This window comes from Ascaphus truei, chromosome 1 (genome assembly GCF_040206685.1).
Source record: "Ascaphus truei isolate aAscTru1 chromosome 1, aAscTru1.hap1, whole genome shotgun sequence".
Taxonomy (NCBI): Eukaryota; Metazoa; Chordata; class Amphibia; order Anura; family Ascaphidae; genus Ascaphus; species Ascaphus truei.
In genome coordinates, this window is record NC_134483.1 from 348,741,892 (window position 1) to 348,763,563 (window position 21,672).

General features: G+C 39.3%; 1 protein-coding gene across 1 annotated transcript in view; it reads left to right on the forward strand.

Moving 5' to 3' along the window:
• The window catches only part of TACR3 (tachykinin receptor 3), a 185,227-nt gene extending 164,971 nt beyond the window's left edge, over positions 1-20,256 (forward strand). Inside the window, exons 4-5 of the mRNA XM_075608922.1 lie at positions 10,429-10,625; positions 18,022-20,256. Coding sequence (XP_075465037.1) covers positions 10,429-10,625; positions 18,022-18,343 — 519 coding nt within the window. The 3' untranslated portion in view covers positions 18,344-20,256. The remainder of the gene's footprint in view (positions 1-10,428; positions 10,626-18,021) is intronic.
• The last annotated feature ends 1,416 nt before the right edge of the window (positions 20,257-21,672 follow it).

Consider the following 21,672-nt stretch of genomic DNA (forward strand, 5'->3'; position numbering starts at 1 on the left):
ATTTACCAACCCCCGCGACGGCACGTCCGGTTTTGTGGGGCCGAGCATACTGTTAAGATTGTGCTCGCCACAAACCGGGACCGAACCGCGGGGATGAGGTGGGGTTATATAAACCGACCTTAGTCCACGCAGACTGATCCTGAGTGCGCAGTTCGTAGTCGTACGTAGCAGGGTCAGGATTGGAAAAGGCAGAATCATCGTTATTAAAGCAGGAGTTCGGCAACAGGTAGTCAAGAGTTCCCCGCTTCAGCTTAGGAGCGCGAGTGGCCTCTGCGTGAGGAGCGGGCTTGGCCCATAACGCCGGTCTCAGCAGGGGGAGACAGCAGGCTGGCCGAAGTACACCGCGGGGCACCGTCGGGGAAAACCAACACTTCAGCACAGAAGTCCAAAGCAGGCCTCTGCGTGGAGAATAGCAGCAGGCCTCAGGAAACGAAGGGTAACCTCTGTTAGGGGAGAATGCAGCAGGTACCAGGAGCCTGTGCTGGCTAAACAGCGCTTCAGCACAGGAGTCAGGAACAGGCCTCTGCGTGGAGAGTAGCAGCAGGCATCAGGATAATCAGGAAACACAGGCCTCTACATGGAGAGTAGCAGGAGGCCTCAGGATACTTAGGAAACACAGCCCTCTGCATGACGATTAGCAGCAGGCCTCAGGAACTCAGGAACTACTAACGATAATTAGAGAGGTTAGTACACAAGGAGACAAGCCAGGCGGCTTGTGGCAGAGACAGTAACGTCCAGAGAAGGATTATGCTCGGCCCTGATTCAGTGCCAAAGCCAAGCATATAAAGGGCGGAGATCCAATCACAGGGGAAGGGTGTGTGAGCATTCCTCCAATGATGGAGCACAGGCAGAAGCTGCAATGAGAGGCAGCACATATGTCATTGATTACCAGAGGAAGCTTTTGCAACTGCAGAGGTCTGCAAGGCTATAATCAAAGCCAGGAGCGGATTCCTTACACCGGGACCCTCTGCTTCCTGAGGTACATACCCCAGTATGGGATGCTGGTATCTCCAGCAGGTTTAAATGTCCTGGTCATATGACAGGAGATTTAAACTTGCAGGAGATACTGGCACCCAATATGGAGACCTGTACATTTGGAAGCCTGGGGTCCCCAAACCTGAAGTAATGCGGTTCAGCTCCAGAATCCCCTTGCTTGCATCCTACTGTACAGTATGTGTTACAAATAAAAATTGAATTTTACATTTTAAAGAACTGTGCGGGGAGAGACAGAAAGAAGGACCACTTCTCTCTGCTCTCTCTGCGCAGCTCTTCCAGACTGCTGCGGCCCGGTAGGATTAATGCAGCGGGAGTCCCATTTCGAAGCAGGGACCCAAGCTGCATTAATCCTTATGGGAAATTAGTGTACTGGACTCTTGATCATAAGAAAGCTGCGATCGGGCACAGTCAGGCTTTATTCAGCTGCAGTTTCCTTGAGCCCAAAATGAACATACTGTACATTACAATGCATCTGTATGCCAAGATCGCACAGCCAGTCGTAAACATCAAACACTCAATGTTAAAGGATCATACTACTGTACATCCTGGAAAGTGGTACAGTATACCGTATAGGATTCAATGTAGCAAATGTGACTAAGGATGCTACATTGGTGAAACCAGCCAAAAACGTCAAACCAGAAGGAACCCACCCAGACACACAATAACACACCATGACGAAGGAAGATACTGCACTCCTGTGGGACGCCACTTCTCACAGCAGATCATTCCATAAATGACTTAAACATCAAAATCCGCAAAGGAATGTTTAAGAGGGAGAGAAGGAGAGGGAGAGGGATAGACTCGGGAAGGAAATATATGAGTAAATTTCATTTACTGTACAGCAAACAAAACCTTGACTGGGAAACATTACAAATACTGATAAGCAGAACAGCACAATAAGTCTGTTGTGGGTTAAAATGAATATCAATCAAAAATCCTGGACATCACAAATGGTTTTTAACCATAAACATTCTTAATTAAAATCCGGCTCTATTTTAGTATTCCTTGATTACTTTAAGCAACAATATGTTGCAGGCTTCTTCACAAGGGAAAGCATTAATCAGTTCTATTGGTGAATTAATTAGGATTCTGATTCTTGTCCCATTTAATCTGTTCCCCTGAAGCTATGCCTTTAATGTGTCATATATGCTACATATTTTCACTCTTTTATGCCCCAAGGATCAGCTTGGTGTTGAATGTGAATGTGAGCACTTTATGTGTCTGGCATTTGATTAATCTTTAACCCAAAACAAGGGAGTCAGTTAAGCAACATGGACAGATCAGTGGCAATTTATGAAATTCTGGCTTCAAACTGCTGCCAAATATTCTGTAGTACAAGATTTATTCAGAAAAATATGTCCATTGAAATCAATGTTTTTTGTTGTTTTTTATACCTTGAATGTTGATTTTTTGCGTTAGTAATCCATATTTTTTTTTTAACCTTAAGACTTTGATAAATATCCTCAATCCCAAAGCCTCCATACTTTTTTATTTGGTTCTCTATCTGCATTATGTGAAGCACAGATTATACATGTAACGTACAACACTAAGTTTCATACTCTCATAAATTTAGAAATGTCCACTAATTCAGCTACAGAATGGTGCAATATTCCAATATGCTAATTTCATTAACCTAGCATGTGTCTAGTGTCACCTATTTCATTAAACAAAACTCATTCATTTATTTCAAAATCAAACAACAATAGGAAAATAAATTACTAAAATCACCTTATAAATGTACAATCATCAATTTTAAACACCAACGCATACATCTTACCACATGGAAAACCTACTTATCTTATATTGGTGACTGTAAATGTTTATTCATGTATGCTTCAATAGTCTTGTTAAAGCTCTAATATTTTCAGCAGTTAAATGAGCATTAGAAACAAGAAGATGATCAATTGGACTACCGCTTGCTGATATTCGGTTTTTGAGTTCGTTAAATGAGCATTGTAAGTTGTGTACAAAATAAATTATTATGAGTAAATTATGGAGGAAACTTACTATGTTTTAACAATGATTTACATTTCATGATCTAGCTAAACATCATCAAAACTATTTTTCATTGTCATTAAATGGAGCTCTCTATATATTCTCAACCAAATTGTTTATTTAATTGTATTATACAATCAAAGCATTTCTGGTGGGTTACTGTATATATTAGCCTTTGATTTGTATTAAACTTCTACTATTGTTTGCATGGTACAAAACAAGCAATATTCACCTACAGTACTATATGATATCTGCCTGCAGATGTTTCCTAAATTAAAAAGGTTTCACATAATCATATGCATACTTTAGAATATTGTTTTTTTTTTTTTTCAATTTCAAATGCTAACATTTAAAAATATTTTTTTTTAAGATGGTTAGATCATATTTGTACTTGAAATATGCCTCAACAAGGGCATTGCAAATGCATACTACTGTACAGTATGTAAGTAAATATAGATAATAGTCCTAAAATAAAAAATATCAGATGTGATAGGACATAAATACAACAAATAGAATAGAAGGCCTAGAAAATTTATCAGTTGAAGGAATTGAAGAAGCACTGAATATTCTCATTATGTAAAGCATGCTACAATAACTTAGGTGAATGGGAAAATGCTAAAAACCTCTGTGATTAGAGATGAGCAAAATGTTTGCACCACTTGGATTCGCCCGCGGATTGGCAGTTCCTTTCAGTGGAGGAATTCCACGGATCAATCTCAAAAAGGCAGATTCAGATTTTTTTCCGATCACTGAAAATCCGCCCGAAGGATTCGGAATCCCAATCTGCAAATGGAATCTGAATCCAAAAACTGATTTATTATGGGAGGAGGAGTATATAAATAGGGGTGCTGCCTCAAGTTTAAGCTATTATGTTGTAGGCAGGGTTTGACTGTGGGTTGGCTAGGCCTGCTGCTGTAGTACTTCAGTTAAAAAATGTATGCATTATTTACTTAATGCAACTTGTAGCTTAAACATAAACCTGTTAGTGGCTGGACTGATTCCTGCCTGTGTGTGTCCAGTCCACTCCCTGGGCTGGTGCTTGTCTGACCTTAGTGGTCTGAGCTGTTCTCTTGTACAGTCTGTGTCTAATAAATACATTATATTGCAGTGTATTAATATTTATTATTAATAATATTATATTAATAACAACAATAGTGTCAATTAGTTTCAAGGAGGGTTACATTTATACATATTTAGTTTCAGTACTGCCATTGGCCAGTGGCCCCTAGCAACAAGTGACATTCCTGCTCCTGGCTTTAGCCAAGCTGGCTATGTCAGACCAGGAAGAAGTATTTGGAAAGGAAGGTAAGAGGAATTTAATTGGGACTGAGCCATATGCTTTCAGGGAGAGGATGGAGAAGACAAAGCATCTCCATCACCATGTACTTGAGGAAGCACAACTACAGGGACAGGATTTGTGGCACGCTGTGAGGTCTACTGCACCGACACACTTTATTCGAGCAAATACCCAGTATGTACCTGGCAGATACCTGGAATGCGCCGCTCCTCACCTCTGACAAGCCCCGTCGCGTTTGCCTTCCCAGCCTGGGTTCATGCCTGGCTGACGGGCGGCTGATCTGTTAAATGATAATGATTAGGATTTAATAGGCTGCAATGCTTCGCGTGTCTACCAGATGGCATAAATTCATGAATTGTAATGCAGTATATATATATATACTGTGCAGTATTGCAGCCAGCGGGAATAAAATGCTTCAATCCCTGCCTGGAAAATAACCCAATGCACTCGGGCAGAAAACAGTCACAAACCTCAATACACCCGGGTATACCCGAATTCGTGGGACTAGCCGAGCTCGAATAAAGTGTGTCGCCAGTGTACAATGACGGTTCCAAATGGTGAAATTGCTGGGGGTGATGCAGCCAATTACTTATATTCGCACATCAAGTTCCTCACCTACAACTTACCCACAGTAAATGTAATGCATCATCACAAATGCCATGCAAATTGATACACTCTGTACTTTGGCAACAGCCATTATCCCACTCTAAAGCCTACTAGTTCTCTCTTCCTTGCCTCATTCTGTTTGGGGTGGTGGTAGATGTGGGGGAGAAGGAGGATGTTCCACAGATGGGTAGAGAAGCAACAGTCACTTCTCACAGCAGTGGCAGACTGGGTAGCCTGCCTGGGCCTGCTGTTCAATCGAGGAGTAGCAGTGGATGGCCACTACCTTTCGGAGGGTGGTTATGGCTTTTCCACAATTACCTGGGGCAGGATCATCACATCTGGAGACAATGTGAAAATGCATAGGTTCGTTGACGCTGCCTCTCCCCGAGGTCATAGGGGTTGTTCCTGCAAGTTTTTCTGCAGACAACTTATCTCCAGGCAACCTCCAATCCTGCTCCTATGCACAACAGCTCCACAAAGCACACAATGTACCCCTGCAGAGTCACTCACTGAGCCATCGCAGGACAATTGGAAATATTCACATACCATGGGTGGTGGCTCCTCTAGGCAGATGACTTCACTCCAGTGAGGCCTGCAAGCTAGGAGGGAGGCTGGAATACAACAAAGGTCAATATCTGGGACTACAACCATGACGTCTTTAGAGAGGCATGTCTGCATTCCTCCACCTAACCTTCTCCCAGATGCTCTTCGCTAAAATCATCAGAAGAGCCATCATCAATGTTACCCTCACCCTCTTCAACTTCAACTGATGCACTCCTTATACAATATGGGCTTACAGTAATCGTGACCACATCACTGATGGAAGTGCTCCCTACTACTTTACCTACTCCTCTTGCCTGGGGTTCCACCTCTTGAACCCCAACATCACCTCCTAATGATGCTACTTTGCCAAACCTAGAGAAGCAGTTGAGGTGCTGGATGGAGCAAACTCATATGGGTCAGCTGAAACCAGATCCAACAACACAGATTAAAACCTGTAATGGGGTAACACAACAGGATAGAACTGGGCCCTGCTCAATCAACCCTGACACCTGCCAGACTTGCTTGCACATGTAACAAGTGCTGCGGTATCTCCTGCTGACACATCTGTTCAAACAACAGCTGGCTCTGGTCACAAGTAGCATCATCAATCTCTGTGAGTATACATATATAATCAATGGTCAATGACACAGAGGAAATAGCTACTGAGAAATTTAGCCCTGACCGAAACTCACTCAACAACAAGTAGGCAACAGCCTCCAAAACCTCAGTCCTACCTGCTTCTTCTAAAACAGAGCAGCAGGTTTCTGAGGAATACACATAACGGTGTTGCACAGCCACAGTACTACAGCTACTCTTACAGTTGGTAATAGGAAAATCCACTGGTACATGGACCACTGCCCTTGTTGTTGTTTCTCTCTCTCATTCTGCACAGATTTAAGAGGATGCAACTCGGTTCCTGATTTCATTCCTCGGATCAGAATGTATCCATACAATTGGGAAAAATCTGCAAATTTTGACAGGTTCGCCCAACTCCTTTCCTGCTTTTGCTTCTCTGAACATCTCTAGAGTGTAACGGGTACTCACCACAAATATGACAGAACCACAAGGCTGAACCTTCTTCTTCTTCACATTATCCATACCCTTGGTAGCCATAACAGAGTTCTACCCTGGATTTCCTCTTACCTCTCTCATCATACTTTTAGGGTCTTGTTTGCTAATACCTCCTTCTCCTGATGTGTCGATCTTTCTTTGGGTGTACTCCAGGGGTCTGTCTTGGACCTCTTCTCTTTTCTCTTTACACTCTCTCTAGGTGAGCCTATCACATCTCATTGGTTCAAATATCACCTCTATGCTGATGCAAAACACATTTACCTTTCAACGCTGACCTTAAACCTGCTATGCAGACCAAAGTCTCTGAATATTTCTCCGCTATATCATCTTGGATGGCCCTCCGCCGACTCAAATTTAACATGTCCAAGATGAAGCTTCTCATACTTTCTCCCAAGCCTGGCCCTACTTCTCCCTTCTACATTACTGTTGGCAATACTATCATACACCAAGTATCACAAGCACGCTGCCTACAGTAGGTGTCACATTTGACTCCTCCCCTACATTCTCCTCTAATATGCCCTTTTCTCTGTTGCTCTTCTGCTAAAAATCTAATGCAGGCCCTAATTCTATACCGGCTTGACTATTATAAACTTCTACTGTCCGACCTTCCTGCCTCTCAACTGTCTCCCCTACAATCTATCCTAAATGCGGTTGCTAAAATCACTTTACCCTCTTGTAAATCTGTCTCAGCATCTCTCCTGCTGAAATTCCCTTCTTCTATTTTAAGGCTATACACTCTTCTGCCCCTCCTTATATCTCAGCCCTAATTTCTCTCTATACACCTTCCTGACTCCTGCGTTCTGATCAAGGATTTCTTCTCTCTACCACTTTTTTTTTCTAAAGCCGTCTCCCACCTAAAACCGTGCACACTCACCTCCCCACACTTCTTGAATGTCCTTCCCCTCAATATCCAACTGATGCCCTCTCTCTCCACCTTTAGGACTTTTCTTAAAACACTAGACTTTAATGAAGCATATGGGTAGCTCCACTGTACATCTCATATACACTGACCTTGGCCCCTTGCAGAAGCACTTACCAGAAGACCCTCCTTCTGTTTCTTTAAGTTCTCCCCACTTACAACCTAGGCTGAGTCCATAGAGACTCCAGCCATGCGGAGGTGCAGATGCTTTCCCTGGCCTTACTACGCGCGCTGTCCAGGGACATGTCTGGGGGTGGGCCAGTGTTGTCACGGAGCTGATTCGCTTTCATTGGGCGAACCGCTCACGTGACGGGCCTTCCACTCTCCTCAACGCGTAAACGAATTTTTTTTTTATCTGCTATGCCTCCGCATGCCTGCGGAAGCATTCGCTAGCCCCTGCTAAAGCCGCTCTTATTACGGCTGCAGGGGCTCACTGGCAAGCATGAGCGCGGCTCAGCAGCTAAGCGCTGACTATGCCCGCGGCCTTAGATTGTAAGCTCTTTGGAGTAGGGTCTCCTTTTCCTATTGTTTTGTGTCTGAGGCACATTTTCCCTTTATGCGTTATAATATTATGCCACGTGTGTTACTGCTGTGAAGTGCTGTATACAGTAGCTGGATGGTACTGTGACGGCAAAAGGGCTAAGTGCCTGCTAAAAAAATATCAAGCCCGGTCCATGGACCCTGCTGTTCTTCCCCGGGACACATCTAGTCACCAGACCCCTGCACTACCCTGTAGTTACATGCCCGGTAGCCCCTTGCATTCTATGTAATAATATATGCTCATTCCTGTCTGTCAAATGTATGAAAAGTATAAAAATGTGCTTAGTGTAACATAAAGCAAAGCCATGGTCTCTGGACATGCAGTTCTGAAAAACCCTTAATGCTGCTCGCATGTCTAGAGAAAATGATTGCTGCTAGGTCTGGTGAGTGAAAAGAAGTGCAGGGACAAGGGTGATGGTGGCCAGGGGCAAATATAGGGCCGGGGGGTGGGGAGGAGGGCATAAACGAGGACCAGAGCCATTTGCTGCCTACCCAGCAAGAGCAGTGCCTGCCCAGCAGGAGATATCCTGTCAGCCAGGGGAAGCTGTAGCCAAGTCCCTCTGATATGTGCTGTGCTCATTGGCCCATTTGAGCTTCCCTCCAAAAAGCCCTTTAACTCTGGGCACCCGCTTCCAGCCATGATTGGTCCAGGGAGGCGAGCCCTCACTTCCTGATTGGTCCGTGAGCTGAACCTATGCTCTGCTTGGTCACCAGCCCCCAGGCCCCTCTACCATGTTTTCTTATGGCAGAGGGGAAGATAGAAAAAGGAAGCCCAATCAGCACCCCAGAGCTCACTTGAATCTTGTCATGCAGGCGATCTAAGCGGTGTGTTCCACTGCTTTGCTGGACACATCTGAAGGAGCATCGGAGAGCCCTTGGAAATGGGACATTTGAACTTTATTTGTGCTATGGGACTGTAGCTTTGCCAGCAATGATTGAGCTAAATTGTTAACATGAAATGTCACAATAATAGGCACAATTTGCAATGAATTATTAATAATGACTTGCAACTACTTAGGCTTGCTGTGAAATGGTATGAGCTATGACTGTAGCTTCAAACATAAAAAAGCTTGGGAATTAAGCAGAATAATGTTTTCAATTTAGTACTTTAGTAGATTGTATGGATTGGGCTAATTCTCTAGTCTTCCTCATAACACGGTAAACATTAGACCATTATATCTATTTTGGTATTCTACCACATGACATGATATTGACAGTTACGCTTCAATAAGTGAGCACTGTATAGAATAATAAGTCCACTATACATGATTTGTGTGTGTGTGTGTGTGTGTGTGTGTGTGTGTGTGTGTGTGTGTGTGTGTGTGTGTGTGTGTGTGTGTGTGTGTGTGTGTGTGTGTGTGTGTGTGTGTGTGTGTGTGTGTGTGTACGTTGTGTGCATCTTTTACAATATTTATATACTGTACAGTTTGTGTGATACATTGATAATTACAAGGGGAAGTTAAGGGGCCAATTTATGCAAGTCTCCCAGCTTCTAAACTTGAGCAAAAAACAGAACGCAATGATCTTTTTTTAATTTGATAAATCTGGTACAGATTTGCAGATGGGAGACTTTGATATAAAGACTCCACAGGAGTATATAGAGGAAAAATGACAGAGAGTAAAGAGTAGGGAGTTGTTGGTAGCAGCAAGAAGAAGACACAAGATGCACTACACCTCCAAACCCAACCAACACGGCAGGCTATAATGCTAAGTCAGATTGATAAAGCCAAGTTTCTGTTGAAGATAAAAGATTCAGAGAATGGGAACAGAAAAAAACCATGCATGTTCAGCAGCTTTTTAGGGAGGGAGTAAATATTCCAAAGAGAACAGGAAAAAGAAGTGATAAGATGGCAGGGAAAATAAATTGAAGTGGTGGCAGTGGTGAGAAGGACGAAATGAGGAAGATGGGTGAAGGCGGGAGTAAGTAGGGATAGAATAAGGGTTGGATGAAATGTTGCCAGCAGAAAGGAGGAGATGGTAAGATGACCTGTGAGTGAAAGCTATTCTACTGGTTGTGTAGGTAGATGTATCAGATAAGTACAGCAAGCTGAAACGTTCCCGAGTGCACAGTCGTGGAGAGGGAAGCAATGAAGGGGAAATGTAAACAGGAGAGGGGGAAGAAGGTGCACGGTGGAAGGAACAAACTGGTCTGGAGAGGAGTGCAGTGATCGTGAACCAGCAAAAAGGAGAGAAGGCATGTGCAGAGCAGGATTCATATAGAACTATATTAATATAGCATATAACTTATAGTTTTACTTCTTCAGGTACTTTATATACTGTACACAGTCTATAGTATTTTCTTTTATACTATCAACAGTTACGTAATATTTTGACTGTAATGTACAATATATTACTATTACTTTACTACACAATGTTTGATAAAACACGGTACAAAATATATTGTACTTTTCTCCATCTTTAGAAAGAGATTTACATTTTTATTTTGTGTCTTATATTGCAGGTGGTGAAAATGATGATTGTGGTTGTGGTAACATTTGCAATTTGCTGGCTTCCCTACCATATCTTTTTCATAGTTACGGCACTTGACATAAAATTGGACAGATGGAAATATATTCAGCAAATCTACTTGGCTATCTTTTGGCTGGCAATGAGCTCGACCATGTATAATCCCATCATTTACTGTTGTCTAAACAAAAGGTAAGAACAAATGTTGAAATGCCCTAGACCCACAGCTATCAAATATAGTGCCTGATTGATGACAATTACCCTTCATGAATTCATCCAACTGTTTTAAATGTTTAACGAGGCAACAAAAAGTCACTCAGTAGGGGATATGTTCCACACAGTATCGCTGAATTTCCAAACTGTAATTGCTGTTTGATAATTAGGATTCCAAGCATTTGTGGGTAGTGATTGGAAATAATCTGGCACATGTGATACCTGTCCATAATAAGAGCAGTGTAGTAATGTTACCTTTGTAATAGATGATCTAGTGTGCAGTAGGGTTTTTTGCCTTCATGCTCCATTTGAGGCTTTAAATTAATAATGATATATTTATGTAAGGGTCTCGATTTTTCCTCTGACTTTCTTTGAATGGATTAACTTTATCATATGTTTCTCTTCTTTAAAACATGCAGTTGTGCAGTATGTCTGCCTAGTGTGTTTCTAATATTTTGTTTCTTTGCTAAAGAAACATGTAAGAAGTTCAATATCATTTGATCTAACTCAGGTACCAGGTATATATCATGGTTCACATGCCAGTTATTTCTATTTTATTTATAAAATATTTTACCAGGAAATAATACATTGACAGTTACTTCTCGTTTTAAAATATGTCCTGGTCACAGACAATGACATTTAACCCTGACATACTGTAGGTGCAGGATAAATGCTTTATGAACAATTTTACTGTGGGTGTGAAGTGCCATTGTCATTTAACAATGTATTTTAAGTGCAGGAATTATTCATATCAAATGTTAACTTTATAATAATAGTATGCCCTGTCTTGTGCAGTTCATTTTAGAAAACCTGTCCAAATGTTCTAGGTTCTCTCATATTTAAGAATTTTATAGCAGAATAAAAAATGTTGGTATGTACAAAAGCAATTTCTTGCAGGGAAAATTGAAATAAATCCTACTTTATATTATAAGAAAAAAAAATTGCCAACAGCAGAGGTATAGACTACCGTATAGGATGAACTGCATTTCTATGATTTTTATCTGTATAGCAGGTTTTTTTTTTTTTTTTTCAATTAATCAGGGAAACTGGGCTCAGGTAAAAAAAAAAAAAAAAAAAGGACTGTCACGGGAGACCAGGCATTTACAACTTTTATTCCGGGATCACAAAACTGAGCAAAACAAGGTGGTAAAATAAATTTATTCACTTAAAATAGGCTAAACACAAAGAAACACAAAATACATAAGAAGAACACACTTACTGGGAGGTCTGGGGCTGAAAATTAGACTTTCCTAGCTTAAATAGAACGTAAACAAAGTCTTTGGTTGACCGGGACTTGTACCGAAATGTCCTGTAACTCAAATCGACATGAAGTTCCTGATGCCACCGCTATATCTGCTCTGGAGGAGTTGAAATAACTTGATCGCAACTTAGCTCCAAATATCCTAGAACTATTTTCAGCTTGAAATCCCAGCCCCAACCACTGCATTCAATTCTCAGAACCTGAAGCCGGCTCGCTGTTATTTCTCATTGAGCATCTTTTGGTACATTCAAATTTGCTGCTGCTGTTCTGGCACTTAGAATCTCACCTCCAGATTGGCTGACTGACTCATAGTATTTCAGAGTTTATTCATGAAATACTACAGCCAATCCGAGCGTGGGACATACCCTACCAGCCAATCAGAGCACTGCCAGTCTACCAAAGCCGGGCAAGCGTGGATTCAGAATTTGACAAAGGCATGGGCCAACCTGGCACCTTTACCACTTGTCATGCAGAAGCCATCCGCTGAGTTAGGCTCCTCAAAGTCTGGCTGGGCCAAATGGTGGTCCGAGGACTTCCATTCATCCCAGGACGTGAGTACTTGTGCCTAACTCTGGTACCCAAATGGCTTTCACATTTGTCAACCTCTGAAGCTTTCATTTCCGAGCAGACTTGATGGCACCAAGCTTGGTAGCCACATGGTCTCTCTGAACCTTGGACCTGGAAGTCCCAGCTCATATACCGTGCACAAGCATATACAGACGAGACCACGTGTATTCTAAAGCTTGGCTTAAACTAGCCCGGTTAGATTCTGGGTATGGGCTGGGTGTAACCTGGCTGGTTTAAGGCAAGTTTAAGGCATTTCTGCATTGACTAATGACCCATAGGATTAACACAGCAGGGGTCCCTGGCAGTCCCATTCAGTTTGAATGGGACTGCCAGGGACCCCCGCTGTTAATCTGATGGGCCATTAATCAATGCAGAAATGCTGGGCCTAGTTTAAGGCAAGTTTAAGGCATGTATCCAGCATGTACTTGAGTCTACCGGGGTCTTTTTGGCGATTGCCACTGGTTTGTGTTAGAATAACCGTGGTCACTACAGTACACACTTTAAACCCACTGTTTAACAAAATATATATTTTATACTTTTCTAAGTCTTATGGTTATGGGGAATAGAATAAGAATCTTGCACTTTTATTCCTACTAGCCATATTCCCCACACACTATACCGGACTTAGATTTTCTTGCAAACGTATGTAGTTTGGAGTACCCCCAGAACCCCTATACCGGATTCTTGGTGAGATGGGCATTAACTTGACATCCCCTCTTATACTAGGGACCCCTTTACCGTTCTAGGGATACCACACATCCCTATGCCCCATTTACCTTTCTGGTCTGTGCTGAAGCAGGGAATCATAGCGGTGAGTCGCGCAAGCGTTTTTAAGGGGAGATTTTGCCAGAGCAATGTGTCTCAATGTATCTGAGGATCCGTCCTGATCCCCGGGTACATTTTTGGGGTCTCCAGCAACTCTGGAACCCGGCTAGCTAGACACATTCTGACAAGACTTTCTCTGCAAAACCCCCCTTGAAACACATAGCCTTGCTATCTCTGCTTGCTGGCACACCTGGAAAGGTAAAAACACAAAAATCCTTTATTGTCGCATAATTTACAGACATGCATTGACAATCACTGGGCTCAAGAGCTGATACTCCCGAATCCCAATACATGGATCAGAGGTAACCAGATGGGTTACCCCTTCACCATCACAAGGACCATGTACAATATGCTTTGAAGTCGTTATCCCATTGCTCAGGACAATTTAGGATCCATTCACTTAACTTGAATTTGAAGCTAAGGTCACCCAAATAAATAATCAAGCAGAAAAAAATTAATTGAAATCAATATTTTATAAACTATTCAAATATAATCACACCATAAAAAATGTCAGAATTATTACAATTAGAAATGGAGCAATAAAAGCATACAAAAGTATATTAAAAAATAAACGTATGAAAAATACTGTGACAAAAATAACACATTTAGAGAAACCTATCCATGAATTGAAGATAAATTCCAGGCTGACACCCTAGGAAAGAGACTCAGCGTTTCAGGCTTATCAGCCTAGCATTTATCTTCAATTCATGGAGAGGTTTCTCTAAATTTGTTATTCTTGTCATGGTATTTTTCATGCATGTATTTTCTGTATACTTTTGTATGCTTATGTTGCTTCTGACATTTTCATGCAAAGATTAACTTGAATAATTTATAAAAGGTTGATTGAAATGTATTTATTTCTGCTTGAATATTTATTTTAGTGACCTTAGCTTCATATTATTATTTTTTGGTATAGTTACATTTAATGGTGTTGAGAGACACAATTTGAGCATTGGTTACCTTATAGTTATATCTCCCTATATTTATAGATTCTCTGATTATTTTACCCAGGAGAGTGATTGAATTGAATATTCAGTATTATTGATTTTATAATATAATAATAATACTATTAACATTATTCTGTAATGACAGAGGTAGTTTAACATGTTTCTCCCATCAGCAAAACTTTTACCTCTCTGTTATTGTCAGACTTACTGTATCAATTAATGTGACAATGATGTCAGAAAGCAAGATTTTTTCACATTTTCGAGATAGTTTGCTACTTCCTCCCGTTCCCCCTCCAAGTATAAGACAGAGTAAAGGGTCACAGGAATGAAAATAAGAAAACTAGGAAGTGTGGATCAGGAGAAATATAGAATATAGAAGCCTTCCTCACACAAAGCAAACTTCTAGTACTTGACACCGAAGTGGAGCCTGGTGAACATTGGAAAGGTTGGAATAGTACTAAAAATTGCAACTCTGGATCGGAATGCTGTTTTTGTGGTTTACTTTAAATATGCAGTAACATAGTCTATATAAGGACCCGTTGACTTGTTGCTGGTGGGCCAAATAATGCCCCTGAAGGGTCTTTGAGTGGCCCTTATTCTGTCTGTCCCTCCTAATTTTATTACAATTAAGTGCAGTTTATCATAGTGAAACGCACTTGTTGTAAGCATGGTTAATATAAAAATGCATGATACAGATAACCTCCTTTATAAAATAATAAGACAAACATACATATTTTGTAAGTGGTGGATAGTATCAACTATTTTATCATACCTCATGACCCAACAGGGCAGGAAGAGACCATTGTCACGGTAGCTTGTGACAGGCTGTAATTTACACCAAAACTATATATAAATATATATATACCTGGGTTTGAACTGGGACGAGACTTAGATATGTCAAATTGTATTTATTCCTTAGGATAGGTGAACACACAAAAAATGTACAAATAACAGGCAAAATATAGACACTTACTTAAAGATTAGGACAGAAGGCCATCAGGATACAGACTGGGCCACTTCTCCCATATATCAGTTGACATCACAGCAAGACAGGCAGGTCATACAGCAAAACCTGCATCATCCCAAGACCTTGCATAAAGACACAGGCCTGATGACATGCAGACATGAAGATCATGAAGAACATTTGCATGAAGAACATGAAGAACAATGGGTAAAGAGTGGCTTTGACTTATATACTATGTCAAACTCATCTCTTTAACCCTAGGTGCCGCGACGGCTAGCAAAAGTCCCTTTGAAGCTTTTGAAGCTCAGTTTGGACTTCCAGTGTCCAGTGTGAAAGGTCACACTTTTCTGATTAGTTCCTTTTGTCCGTTGGGCCAAGCATAAGCAATTAGCAACTTAGCCTTTGATGACCAGGTGATGTCAATTCTAGCCTTTCCTGCTCATCACAACAGGGGTTCCTCAGAACTGAACCAAAATTTCATATTTACTGCAAATCACCTCATAACTTGAGATCAGTAATACATACAGGCAGGTGAGATATATTAATACATTCCGTCACACCTGACGCTCGCAGAGAGACCAAACATTACAGTGTAATATGAAAATGAATAGAGATATTAATATCTGGCAGCCACTAAGGACCAGATATTAAGTGTTTGTAACGGTTGGTGACGGGGAAGTCCCACGAATACAAATATGTAAGTCTTAGCATGTTCAGCCAAGGACATCTCATAATATTCTTATATTTAATAAGGTTACTCATTTGATTCCCTTCTTGGGTAGCTCCACCCCTACCCCCATCAATGAACCCTTTGAAGGGCTTTTAGCTTCCCGCATAAACAATTAGGTAATTACCTTTTTATCACTATGTATCACACCTAGCAAGATGTCCTATCTAGCATACAGAGGTAACCCAGCTTTAAGGTGTCAGGACCATTTGGTTCCTCATGCATTACAAAAGGGCAGGCATTCTGCCTGTACATTAGCATTAGCACACCATTAGCATTCTGCCTGTACATTTCAAAAACTGCCCCAGAAAGGCACTTTATCAAAAATATATGTTCCCCTTATGACAAAGTTATATTTTTAATATGTGTGTACTTGGGGGGTTCCCCGGAGGCTGCACCCCCAGATTCAGGGTCTGGCTGCAAACAGGTATTAACATACTGTACACTAAAAAACCCTTCTGCTTTTCACATTCAACTTCAATTAAGCCCTTTGAAGTCCAGATTCCCTGAGAAGACACAATACAGTGGAATGTTCTTAAACTGTAGCTTATTAGCCCCTTATGATCCAGGGTGTGTGTTATGCAGACACTGATCCCGCAACAATACCTTTACACAGGGGGATAAGCATTTTCATGTTATAACAAGGGTTAAATCACTTTTCTGGGCCTCAGCCCAGTTAACCCCTTGTCTCCCTGGCGAGGTTAGAGGGGGGCCCTTGGGGAGTAACCCCGTTAATCCCGGGCCAAACCCTCACGGTCGTCACAACCATACAGTTGAAAATACTTTAACCCTTTCTTTAAAATCCGTTTGTTATTAGCAGCATATTTGTAACCAAGTTATTTTTCATTTTATAGTAACATCAAGTTATAAAATCAATACATACTTGAAATGACAACAGTTTGGTATTATTGAAGCTAAACCTACTATACTCCGCTTGAACCTCTTAGCAGCTCTCATAAGTTAACAAAAAAAAGATAAAACTACGTAAGAATGCCACTTGAGTTCAGTGCTATTGCAAAACAAAAAATAGTGACTCAGTGGAACATTTTTGTTAAACGGTTGAAAATGAAGCCATTGAAGTACTCCATAGTGAGATGCTCAGCTCACACATCTAATATGTCACTAACATTGCAGTAACCTTACAAAATGTATCAGATTGTTCTGAAAAAAGGTGTCCTGCTCTTAAAATGTAGCACTACATACTAACCATTATTATTGTATCACTAGAGGCCAGTTAAAATGTAATAAAGGCCACATAACTATTTGACCTTATTTGTATAGACACACGTCTTTCCATACATTACTTTTCACTGAATAAGGTGCTTTTAACTTTCTGGACAAAATCCATTTCTGAACTTTGTAGAAATCTGAAAAATGCAGCCACTAAAATAGTAAATGCAAAGTACTATCAGATAGCAAAATATGAAGGTTTTGAATATTGGACAGTGCACTGTGCCTATACAATACTCCACCGATGTAGACCATTGTGCATGTGCAGCAAAAGAAAAGTTCAAGATTTTGCGTCTCCCACCTACTATATGATGTAATTCATTTTTTACAATTTTAAATTATGCAAAACCAGAACTAAAGCCAAACAAATTGGCCCTGGAAAAAAACAAACTTAAAACCTAAAAGTTCTTGAGTACCAAAACACCAAGCCGAGTGCAAATCCCCATCTTTATTTACACATTTGCCATCCTATCCTATCATAAAGTCTTCTAACTTCATCTCTGATCTATTCTTCCTTTCTCTTTAAATTCAAGCACTGACATCAATTCCTACTCTAACACATAATCAAATAACCTCCAGACAATGGATGGCATTTCAAGGGTTATTTCTAAAATGTATTCTTTATCAGAGTTCTGTTGCCAAAATTCATGCAATAATAAATACAGGTTTCTGAATGCTACAAGGTGTTACAACATTTCCTTTAATCTTATTACCCTCTCCTCTTCCTCTATAGTTTATGGTTGGTACCTGTAATAAGATAGTTTACTGTATTTCATAGTTTTATCTCACTTCTTGTATGTATGTACATCTAATGTGCCACTCCCACTTATTCATTATATTTTGTTTCTGTACAGGTTCCGAGCTGGTTTCAAAAGAGCTTTCAGATGGTGCCCTTTTATTGAGGTATCCAGTTATGATGAGCTAGAACTCAAAGCCACCAGGTTCAACCCGACCAGGCAGAGTAGCATGTACACTGTTTCCAGAATGGAATCAAGCATGACAGTGGTGTTTGACCCCAGTGATGGAGAGAATTCCAAGTCTACTCACAGCCACAAGAAAAGAGCTGCTTCTAGCGAGTCCACAGTCAATGGTTGCTCACGTCGCAATTCCAAAGCGACCTCTACCAATTCTAGTTTTATTAGTTCTCCCATTACGTCTGCAGATGATTACTCATAAAATGGAAAATAGACCATTGTAATTTGGAATAAAAAACCCCATTCATTTTGTTTACAATATATACTATCATTCTACTTGGTATGAACCAATTTAACGATGAGAAATGTAATTGAAAAAACGGTCTACTCTGTTTAGTTTAGGGATCTTCAGTTTTAACCAGCAATCGAGTTAATCTGTTTTCATACGTGCTTGGGGCCTGTTTTGTCCGAAATAGTGTACAAGTTATATGTATCAATACTGAAGAGAAATTGCTCTTTTTAAATTGGTTGTTACCATCTGTAACCCATCAGTATTTCTAACTATTGTGTTTACACAAATTACTAATAAAGACATACAGTATTGGGCCATATTTAGTAAATGGTGTATTGTGTTATAGTAACAGGTCTTATAGATTAATGCTGCTTACTAAAGATGACCTGTTATTTTTTAATTGTGTTGGGCCTTGATCCAAACTATCTAATCTCATACTTTATTTGTTTTTTTTTCCATCAGAGCTAAAATTCAAGATTAAACTTCTCATATATTTGTAACAGTGTCATATGAATATATTAGCTTATTATAATATAATTAGTTAATTAACTAGTATAGTTATTTAGAGTTAAGTTGCATCTCTGCCAACTAAGCATTAAACATGTAGATTGTGCAAGTGGTCCTCGCTATCCGTTGGTCCGTTATCCGTCAAACGGATTATCCGACGCTGGATAATGCATTCCACGGAACGCATTTTCCAACATCGGAATGGATGATTTTATGATCAACGCTGCAGATTGACATTCGATCCGCAATAGTCCTCAATCCGGTTTGGGGGACGGATTCCAGCGGATAACTAAGGACCGCCTGTATAATGAATACAACATCTCTTTAATAGTGTGTATAGTTCATGGCCTAAGTGTCTTCCCACCAGCCACCCAAACCTTATGGTGGCCTTGAGCTCCACCACCATCCAAAAATGGTTTAGGATGTTATGTATTATCTATCTATATTATGTAGCCTGAGCTGTAATGTAGCACCAGAAACCCTGCTTAAAATCTCTGAAGAGGCAACTAATACACTGCTTACTGGCATGTGCTTAATGTATTTAAAGGAAACATTACTTTGTTCCATACTATGGATTTCTTAGTATTCAAAACATATCACATCTGTAATATCTATCACTTATTTTTTTATGGAGAAAGGGATCACATTATATCTCTAAAGTTCACATTCATTTCAACTAATTAATTTTTATTTCTATGTTTTCAAAATTGAAGCAGAAAACCTTATCTTCTGGTAAAACATATTCAATTAAAACTAAATGATCTCTTCTCAGGAATAAGACCCCATTGTATAGATACGAGTTTAGACATGGTGAAAACAGAGATAAAAGCATACAAGTAGTAACATTTTAAGATACATATTTGTTTACTATTGTTCAATAAATGTGTTTGAGTGTTCAATAGTGAAGATGTTTTTGAATGGAATAGAGTTGCATGTCACATCAGTAATTTACTAAACACAATATTTCCGGGTTCCCAAAATACCTTAAATTAAAACTCTGAAATTGTTCATATATTGTGGTCGCTTCGGTTATAAATTACTTAGAGTAGAAATTTATTTTTACATAAAAAAGACTTTCAGTTATTTTCCCAGCTGTATATTTTTGTGTATTTTGTTGCATCCACTTTGAAATAGTGCAACTTAATCATCACACAAAGTTGTTAAAACTGTAAAACTCCTGGATATACCTGTATTTTTATGCTATTACTTGATACTAACTGTTAATAAAGGAAATAATACATACTGTATGTGAACTGTAATAAAATGCACAGTAATGGCAATGAGAATGTGTGTTTTATACTAAATGTTTATGCTTTCTAGAAATCTTTTTCATTTGCAACAATATTTTATACTTACTTTCAAAACAATTGTATACATAGTGGTATATATATATATATATATATATATATATATATATATATATATATATATATATATATATATATATATATATATATATATATATATATATATATATATATATATATATATATATATATATATTTATCATATATATATATTATACATTTGTTAAGGCTTTAAATTTGGTTGTTAATTAAAAGAAATTATATGGAATTAGTGTATAATACAACTTGGTATATAATAATTAGATAAATGCTCAGAGAATTACATAAACTGGTAAATCTAATTGTACTTCATAACTTTTTATGTGAATATTGATGACATTTGCAAATATTCATAAATATGTGCAATAATTTCTTTACTATATTTGCAAAATGTCCATGAAAGTTAGTGTCAATGTGCTTTTCAAGTAAAACATCCGTGGTTGGCACATTTTTCTTTTTCATATCTTTGCAATGTTTTTGCCAGTTGCAAATGCAAAGAAATCATCAAGTTCATGAACTTGTGGGAAGATTTTTCCTTGCTCTAGATATAATATACAGTACAAAAAGGTGCAGTTTTGATTCTTTGGTGATGTGTTCTAGGTCTGATCTTGAACATTGTATTAGAAATGCAATATACATTGTTTCTGCAAAGTTTTCAATACTAGTTGAAGAATAAATGTCATATGCTCTGTATTGTGTTTTGAAATAGCATTTACAGTAATTGTCCACGAAACATGGTATTTTGATATACCTGTATGTACATCTTTATTTATGTATTTTGCATCAATGCCTAAAAGAACAGGACCGTTGTAACATTTGGCAACACTATTTTGATCCTGCATTATCAAACTTTCTATTACAAATATTTTCAAGGCCACGAAAATAATTTCTGTCTGCTTATGCAGCCATTTTCCTTCTGTGTGGCTGGCAAATCATATAATGATTGCTTCATACAGTATCAATGCAATCATCAATTATTTTGTTATGAATCCAAAAAAGGCAAATACAGTAATTAGTATAGATTTAAAGAAGAAGCCTCTCTCAGATTCTGCATACTGTAAAGACCTTGTGCGCTGCACAAATTGATTAACTATTTGTGGGAAGCTGAAACACTGTAAATGCATTTGATTTCTTTTGTTTCTCCATCTTACAATATGTACCGAACCACACCTGGAGGCTCTTTCTATTCGTGCTTCTTCTTTAAATCTATACTTATTATTGCCAGTATGGGAACAGCATTTGAAAGAGCAGAAGAGAAGGAAGCTTTTAGAAAAGCATAACACTGTATACCGTTTATAATATACAGTACATATTGACAGTGTTTTGAGCGTATATTTGCATATGTTTTTGAAGAAAATATCCGCGGAGAAGGTTTTCTTTATTCATTTTTTTAATTCATTTTTTGTTTTTAACACATCAAACTGATGTGTTTGAAGTGCAATCAGT